The sequence below is a fragment of the Electrona antarctica genome (genome assembly GCF_951216825.1).
Source record: "Electrona antarctica genome assembly, chromosome: 6".
Taxonomy (NCBI): domain Eukaryota; kingdom Metazoa; phylum Chordata; class Actinopteri; order Myctophiformes; family Myctophidae; genus Electrona; species Electrona antarctica.
In genome coordinates, this window is record NC_136811.1 from 24,263,264 (window position 1) to 24,272,472 (window position 9,209).

At 46.7% G+C, this 9,209-nt stretch overlaps 1 protein-coding gene across 1 annotated transcript in view; it reads left to right on the plus strand.

The window, feature by feature from the left end:
- The first annotated feature begins 8,530 nt into the window (after positions 1–8,530).
- The window catches only part of LOC306925009 (RNA-binding motif, single-stranded-interacting protein 3-like), a 171,651-nt gene continuing 170,972 nt past the window's right edge, over positions 8,531–9,209 (plus strand). Inside the window, exon 1 of the mRNA XM_079503688.1 lies at positions 8,531–8,987. Coding sequence (XP_079359814.1) covers positions 8,913–8,987 — 75 coding nt within the window. The 5' untranslated portion in view covers positions 8,531–8,912. The remainder of the gene's footprint in view (positions 8,988–9,209) is intronic.

Below are 9,209 nucleotides of genomic sequence, written 5' to 3' on the forward strand. Positions count from 1 at the left end.
CTGATGACATCTCTCTCCCTCAGCCCCCTATGTGATGCTCAACCAATCACAACACAGAATGACACAGCCTCCAGCCAATCAGCGCATTATGGCACACCTTCCAGCCAATCGCAATTTGCGTCTTCACTTTCTGTCTCCACTTTTATGTCCTCACTTTTTGTACCCACTACTAAAGTTATTAGTTCAGACTAGAGATAATGAGATAGATAGTTCATAGAGTACATGTACAGTACACACTCACGATTCCTAGTAGTATTCCTCATTCTGATTGCTCTACCTCCAAGAGGAGAAACATTGATTACTATTTAGTATTTACTAAGACCTGATTGATTAATTGTCTCCACCAGGCCGAAGGCATGGGGAGAGAGTATGTTTTGCACTCCGTCCGTGTGTGTGTGTGTGTGTGTGCGTCCGTCCGTCCTTCCTTCCTTCCGTCCGTCTGTTACCAGCTAATCTCCGGCACCGTTGGCCCGATCCATGCCAAACTTTGCACACACACTCCCTGGATGCCAACGACGAACCTCTGCCCCAAAAGCTCACATGATTAGTCCGTTTCGAACAAAATGCCACAAATCACAAACACAGTGTGCAATTTCCGTGAAATTATACACGCACATTTCCACTAGGCTGAGGACGACATGACACAGTTTATTTTCCAAACCAGTCTCATGGTGGCGCTATAACAGGGCAATTCCTGTTTTTACCTATAACTGCATCGGTCTGTGTACAACTTTGTATGCGCACTCCCTAGAGGCATGGAAAAACCTTTTCCCTGCATCCCTCCACATCTGCCGGTTATAGCGCCACCATGAGGCCGATTTCTGCAAAACACATTGTTTATATTAGTCGCACAGATTTCATCCAAATCTCATGCAAATCGGTATACATGATCTCTGTAGTCATGTGATCAAGACGAGTCTTTTTGATTTCTCAGATTCTACACTGATTGGCTAAGATTGCCTTCCAAAGTCTTCAGGAGTGGCCCGTTTTGTACAAAATGCTGCACATGTCCTGCTCATCCAGAATTCTATCCTCAGAGATGCTATGAGTGATCTGACTCTGCATTTCCTCAACACAATGAAGAAAATTGTTGCAAAAAACAAACAAACATGTTTATATCACTCCTAAACATTTTGCCAAACATCTCACACACACTCCTATCCTCCTGGTGGAGACCTGTGCCCAGAAGGGCACTTTTTCTAGTTCTACATGGTTTCGCTAAGCCTGTCATCTCCTATGTCTGGTGTGATTCATTGTCTCCACCAGGCCAAAGGCATGGGGAGAGAGTATGTTTTGCACTCCGTCCGTGTGTGTGTGTGTGTGTGTGTGTCCGTGTGTGTGTCCTTCCGTCCGTCTGTTACCAGCTAATCTCCGGCACCGTTAACCCGGTCGATGCCAAACTCACACACTCCCTGGATGCCAACGATGAACCTCTGCCCCACATTTTCCAGAACGGCCTGTTATAGCGCCACCAGGAGGCCGCTTTGTGCAAAACAAGTTTTTGGACAGTACACCTACAGATTTTGTCCAAACATCACACAAATTGGTACACAGCCATTCAACGAAACAGGTCTTTCAGATTTCTCAGACTCCATCCTGATTGGCTAAGATTGGCTTCCAAAGTTCGCAGGAGTGCTCAGTTTCAAACAAAATGCTGCAAATCATGAACACATCATGTGATTTCCGTGAAATTGTGCACGCACATTCCCACTAGGCCGAGGAAGAAATGCCACATGAACATTTTCAACTCAGCCTCATGGTGGCGCTATAACTGGCCGAAAAGTGTTTTTACCTCTAACTGCATGGATCTGTGGATAACTTTGTATGCCAACTCCCTAGAGGCCAAGGAAAAACCTTTGCCTGGAATTTTTCACATCTGCTCTTTATAGCGCCACCAGGAGGCCGACATATGTAAAACACATTTTCTAATATTACTCCTTCAGATTTTATCCAAATTTCACGCAAATCAGTACACATGTTCTCCATAGTCATGTGATCAAGACGGGTTTGTTTGATTTATCATAATCCACCCTCATTGGCTACGATTGGCTTCTAAACTTTTCAGGAGTAGCCTGCTTTGTACCCGTTTTGTACAAATCGCCACAACTACTCAACGCAGCGTCCGATTGCGGTGAAACTGTGCATGCATATTCCCACTAGGCTGAGGAAGAAATGCCACTTGACAGTTTTCGAATCAGCCTCATGGTGGCGCTACAACAGGCCAAGCCGTGTCTCACACACACACACACACACACACACACACACACACACACACACACACACACACACACACACACACACACACACACACACACACACACACACACACACACACACGTTTATATATTACTCCTACACATTTTGCCAAACATCACACACACTGGTGGAGACCTGTGCCCAGAAGGGCACTTTTTCTAGTTTGTGTATGTTGTTTCATTTCTGTGAGGCTGCGTGTGAGGAGGAGTTGGCAGTTATATGTAACTGCCAAGTAATATGGAGAAAAATATACGTACCACTTGTAAAGAGAGACGGAGAAAGGAGTGAATTGAAAAGTGTGATGGGAGAGAGAAAGAGAGAGTAAACTCTGATATTGAGTTACAGTATATGTCAACTGTAACTGTACTATATGTGAGAGTTCTCAATAAATATAAAAAAGGAAGCTGTCACGATATGAAGAGGGTTAGGACCCAAACGCAGGACAAAGGCAGAGAGGCAGAGCAGTCAAAATTGCAGGCGGTTTATTCACCAAAATCCATATACGAGGAGAACACAAGGAGTAACACTGGAACACTGGGAGTCAAAGTACTAGGCGCATAACACTAGTGACATACAAACAATGCTCTGACAAAGAACTGAAAAAACAGGGGAGTATAAATACACAGGGAAAACAGGGCACAGGTGAACATAACTAATAATCAACACTGCGATAGGCTGGGGAACTAACAGGACAAGGTGGAAACACTATAGGCTAATCAAGGTGAGACAACACAGGCAACAAAAGCAACCAAGAGACAAAGTGTACTACAAAATAATAGTACACAAGTGCAAAGGAAACTCAAACTGGAACTAAGACACCAAGAACACACAATACTTCAAAAATCACAAGAGCACAACAGAAAAGTAAAACACTAGAAAACATAACACATGTCACGGACCGTGACAGAAGCAACCACTAATAAGAAGTAAAGTGTTGGGAGAGCAGTACTTAAAGATGGAGTGTCGTGATTTTTGTATTTTTTCAAGTTTTTCGTGTTTATGAGGTGAGGGGACAGTACATAATTAGACCCCTTGGTGTGGTTATGTGCAATGATGTCTTCCCTTTGTATTCTAAGGTTTCTTCCTGGAGGCTTAAACCTTGACAGTCAAACGTGCCAATGAAAAAAAAACAGTGATATAGTGACATCACAATATCATCCCCTCCTCTAACCCCTCCCCCTTTATCATACAACAACAGCTGTGGGTGCGGCTTCAGTTCAGGTGGATCACCACCCATCACCACCCACCAGGCAAACCAGGCATACTTAATGAACTGGTGGGCGTAACTGACATTTTAACAAATACTGTACACTTTTTTGAAAAAGACCTTCTTATATAATAATAATACCTGATGATCATGTTTTAGGGTGGAAAACAAATCACGGTAGTCCATCTTTAAGTTCATACATGTAAGTACGTAAGTAAGGAGCAGTATATCGGTTGGTTTTATATAATAATGTAATTAGCCAGTATGTCTTTCTATTGACCAGTGACCACCACGGCTACAGCTGTATTGCCAGCAGATCGAACAGTAATGCAGTTTTGCTTTGACAGAGTATTGACTTGGATGCACTGTAAAGATCTGCATCCCCATGGCTCCACCCGCCCAACTCCATTTTCTTCTGTCTCACCAAAATGCGCAGTCAGCAGTATCTTAATTTTTCATGAAAACTTTGGCTTAGCAGATTGCACATGTAAACACTCCCCCATCTGATCTCCCTATGTCCTTGCATAAATTGGCATTCCACACATACTGTTGTGGAGGGCAAACGGCCTCCCTTCAGCAGAACGCTTAGTTGTGTGTGTGTGTGTGTGTGTGTGTGTGTGTGTGTGTGTGTGTGTGTGTGTGTGTGTGTGTGTGTGTGTGTGTGTGTGTGTGTGTGTGTGTGTGTGTGTGTGCATGTGCGTGTGCGTGTGCGTGCGTGTGCGTGCGTGCGTGCGTGCGTGCGTGCGCGGTCCTATAGTGCTCAACTCGGGCATCTGATTGCAAAGACTGGCACCCCTTCACTACAAAGACAGTATAATCAATAGAGCCTGTTTATGCTTTTAGTAGCCATACAACATTGTCTCAATGTGACGGCAGCCCTTTGTTTCCATGAGAAAATAGAATCTCGTGTTATTTCTAGGATTCTTTCGGGATGGCTCTGTGGGAGGTAAGCCCTCTGGGAATGGGTATGTCTGTCTTGGAGTGTGTGTATGTGCGTATGTCTGGGGCTAATCTCTGGCTAAGCACCGATCAGCGCCCAAATTGTTGTGCACACTGCCAGTTTACCAAGAAAGTACTTACACATTTATTTATTTTTCAGGGGCGCTAGACCCTCCTATGTCCAGCTTTGAGGGTTTGTCTAAATACAAACATTGAAGACAAAAGTGAGGATGCTAATTGTGATTGGCCAGAATGAGATGATGTATGATGACGTGTGATGATAAGAGCGCCCCTCACTTCACACAGGTGTGTTGTTTTTGAGTGGTGCAACCACTCCAAGGAACAGCAATGTCCGTGTTATTGAGTGGTGCAACCACTCCAAGGAACAGCAATGTCCGTGTTATTGAGTGGTGCAACCACTCCAAGGAACAGCAATGTCCGTGTTATTGAGTGGTGCAACCACTCCAAGGAACAGCAATGTCCGTGTTATTGAGTGGTGCAACCACTCCAAGGAACAGCAATGTCCGTGTTATTGAGTGGTGCAACCACTCCAAGGAACAGCAATGTCCGTGTTTTTGAGTGGTGCAACCACTCCAAGGAACAGCAATGTCCGTGTTATTGAGTGGTGCAACCACTCCAAGGAACAGCAATGTCCGTGTTATTGAGTGGTGCAACCACTCCAAGGAACAGCAATGTCCGTGTTATTGAGTGGTGCAACCACTCCAAGGAACAGCAATGTCCGTGTTATTGAGTGGTGCAACCACTCCAAGGAACAGCAATGTCCGTGTTATTGAGTGGTGCAACCACTCCAAGGAACAGCAATGTCCGTGTTATTGAGTGGTGCAACCACTCCAAGGAACAGCAATGTCCGTGTTATTGAGTGGTGCAACCACTCCAAGGAACAGCAATGTCCGTGTTTTTGAGTGGTGCAACCACTCCAAGGAACAGCAATGTCCGTGTTATTGAGTGGTGCAACCACTCCAAGGAACAGCAATGTCCGTGTTATTGAGTGGTGCAACCACTCCAAGGAACAGCAATGTCCGTGTTATTGAGTGGTGCAACCACTCCAAGGAACAGCAATGTCCGTGTTATTGAGTGGTGCAACCACTCCAAGGAACAGCAATGTCCGTGTTATTGAGTGGTGCAACCACTCCAAGGAACAGCAATGTCCGTGTTATTGAGTGGTGCAACCACTCCAAGGAACAGCAATGTCCGTGTTATTGAGTGGTGCAACCACTCCAAGGAACAGCAATGTCAGTGTTATTGAGTGGTGCAACCACTCCAAGGAACAGCAATGTCCGTGTTATTGAGTGGTGCAACCACTCCAAGGAACAGCAATGTCCGTGTTATTGAGTGGTGCAACCACTCCAAGGAACAGCAATGTCCGTGTTATTGAGTGGTGCAACCACTCCAAGGAACAGCAATGTCCGTGTTATTGAGTGGTGCAACCACTCCAAGGAACAGCAATGTCTGTGTTATTGAGTGGTGCAACCACTCCAAGGAACAGCAATGTCCTTGGATGGGGGGGGGGGGGGAGTTGCACCACTCAGTTCACACAGGTGTGATTTTTTTATTTTATAATGACATTTACTGGAGCTTAGATCATCAATATCTCATAGATGACTGACATCACTGGCTGGCTGTCCATGTGGTTTTATTTGTAGACTTGAGACTTTTCATCGTTCACAGTTTTTGGTGATTTTACTGCATTTTCGCCACAGTCCAAACATCTTGAATGTGTCTGTAGCTTTGGGATAGCTTTGGGATCTTTTTGGACACTGAGACTTGAGTTTTTTTGCATCATTCATTAGTTCAAATGTCTGGAACATGTTGAGCCTCTCAGTGTGAGGGAGTATGCAAGGCAATGCCAATGCATCATCACTGAGTGTCATTGACAATTACTCTCATAGTGAAGTGATTGCAAGAGTGCGTGATATTTACATTTTGATAAGTTGCCTTCTGCCAATGTTTTGCTGGCAAAGCAGCCTCTGACATAGCGACTGGGTGGCGAATTACCAAACACAAATCTCCCTTTCTGCTTAGGAAAATGTGTATGCATACTGCATTGTGTTGAGCACTGCTCCATGTATGTTGGGTCTGTTACTCTGTTGTATGTTGTTTTGACAAAGAAAAGACCAATACAGTCCACACACAGCTGCCAGACAGTTGAGCACTGCCTTTATGCATGGCTCACTGTGTGCTTACGCAAGACCACTACTTAGAACCAGGTTACATCACATACCACACAGCATTGTGTCAGTGGGTCACTATGCCACATGGCCACTTAACTAGAGCCCTTCGCTGTGTGTGTGTGTGTGTGTGTGTGTGTGCGTGTGTGTGTGTGTGTGTGTGTGCGTGTGTGCGTGTGTGCGTGCGTGCGTGCGTGCGTGCGTGCGTGCGCGCACGTGCGTGCGTGCGCAAAAGACAGTTCATGGGTGCAGGAAAGCCTCCATAGATGAAAAGAGCCGTTCCAGCATCTGGGCATCATGTTCAAGATTTTATACATTTCAGTCAAGAGTGAACTTGAGGGGTGGGGTGGGGGGGTTGGGGGGGGGGGCATGAGTGAACTTGAGGGGTGGGGTGGGGGGGTTGGGGGGGGGGGCATGAGTGAACTTGAGGGGTGGGTTGGGGGGGGGGGGCATGTCATGCAGGGGCATGACAGTTATAAGAAGTATTCGCCTCTGAACACTCCAGATTTTATTCTATAGAGTTGCCCTTTAATGCTGAATGTAATTACTTTTTTTTGTCTAATGAACAACTTGCTGTGGATCACCAGTAGGGGGACTCTGCTCCTAATTCCACTCCCAAGTATTTCATCCCCCTTGTTTTTACTCCGGCTCTCCCCCATTCTCTCCCCCTGACTCCTCCTTTCTGCCAGCAGTACAAGCCTTTTACTCTCCTTTGCTCTCTCTCTCTCTCTCTCTCTCTCTCTCTCTCTCTCTCTCTCTCTTACACACTCTCTCACACTCTCTAGTGCGCGCACACGCGCATGCACACGCAAACACACACACACACACACACACACACGCTTGAGAGGGGGCAGGACCAACCACTCCCACTGTTCTATAGTTCCATGAAAGAGAAGTGAGAGAGAGAGAGAGAGAGAGAGAGAGAGAGGGAGAAGGAAGGAGGAGCGTCCATGCGCTGAAGCCGAGCCCCTCTATCCCTCGCACACAGCAGACGGCAGCACCCGTCACACAAACACTCTCTCTCCCAGTCACATGCACGGTTGCACAGTGCACACACACACACACACACACACACACACACACACACACACACACACACACACACACACACACACACACACACACACACACAGACACAGACAGTCCCCACTACCGCCACACACACACAGCACTGGCTGGCAGGCGCGGTGGGAAGCAAGCCATCAGGGAGAAAGGCTGTGAAGAAAGAGAGGGATCGCAGAGGGGAAGAGAAGAAAAGCGAAAAGAGTTGGAGGAGGCACCTTGTGGATCAGAAGGGATTTTCCTCTCCCTCTCTGTGTGTGTGTGTGGTGTGTGTGTGTGTATATCTATATATATATGTGTGTGTGTGTGTCTGGATAAGGCTGCTTCTTCCTGGACAAGAGGAGTTTGTAGTTTTTTATGCCTGCAGGCTTTTTCTTTTCTTTTTTCATCCCTCAAGCCGGGGTCTGTCGTTATCTACCTATGTGTCTATCCCTGGAGCTCAACAAAAGAAGTGAGTGAGTGAGTGAGAGAGAGGGGGAAAAAAAACCAGACACATCTTCAGCTTCAGTTCCAGACCACCCTCTCTCCTCTTCCTCTCCTCCTCCAACGCTCTCCTCCTGTTGTGTGAGTTGATCGCTGATTGGTCTGATTGGTCTCGTAAGGATACAAGCAGGAGGACAGTGTGACTACAGGATACAGCCTGGCTCCCAGCGGGATCTGGGTCTAACACTCATCTTCTGTGTGAGAGAGAGACTCAGACAGAGAGAGAGAGACAGTGGGAAGCGAATCAAGGGGCATGTGCAGGGCAGCAGGGAAGAAAGACAGCGAGCCGCGACTTTAGAGCAGACGGAGAGCAAGGAGCCGGCGTTCAGACCTCATCCATCCCTTCCTCCTCTTCCTCCCTGTCCTTATACCCTGCCTCAGATCATTCCGTCCTTTCGGTCCCCTTCTCTCCTTTCTTCGCCTCCTCTTCCTCTTCCACCTCATTGTCTTTTCCCTGAATCCCTTTCTCTTATCTCTTTCCAGCCCCCCCCCCCACCCCCCCAGAGGAAAAGCGTTTGCGAGGTTCCTCGTGAGCCCCGGAAAGACAGTGATCGTCACCTCTTCAATCATTCCTCCGTCCGTCCAATTTGCCCCTGTTGCTGTCACACACCTTTTTGACAGGAGGGAGATCTCTCTCTGGCTCTTCCTTTTTACGGTGAAGGCGCTGGAGCAACAATCAAAGGGATTCGGCCGGGCCAGCCCTTAGAAGTGACTGTTCCCTTTCTGCAAGCTTCTCTCTCCAGCCTTAAGGACCTTTTAAACTGGATTCCAGCTACATGGGAAAACATTTGGAGCAGCAACCAATGTACCCCCAGTACACCTACTACTACCCCCACTATCTACAGACCAAGGTAGGATGGATGTTTATGTAAGGTGTTGCTTTTTTAGCTACTGTCTTCTACCTTTCCTCAGAGATAAGAAACAAGGCAAAGACATCTGTACAAAAAGTATTATATGTGTACAGCGAAGAGTTTTTGAACTTCACCCCATCAAAGTCATCTTTGAGAAGCTCCCTGTCTTTGTGCAGCCAGGTTCCAGTTGTCCTTACTTACTTGTCTACTTACCGTAGATGG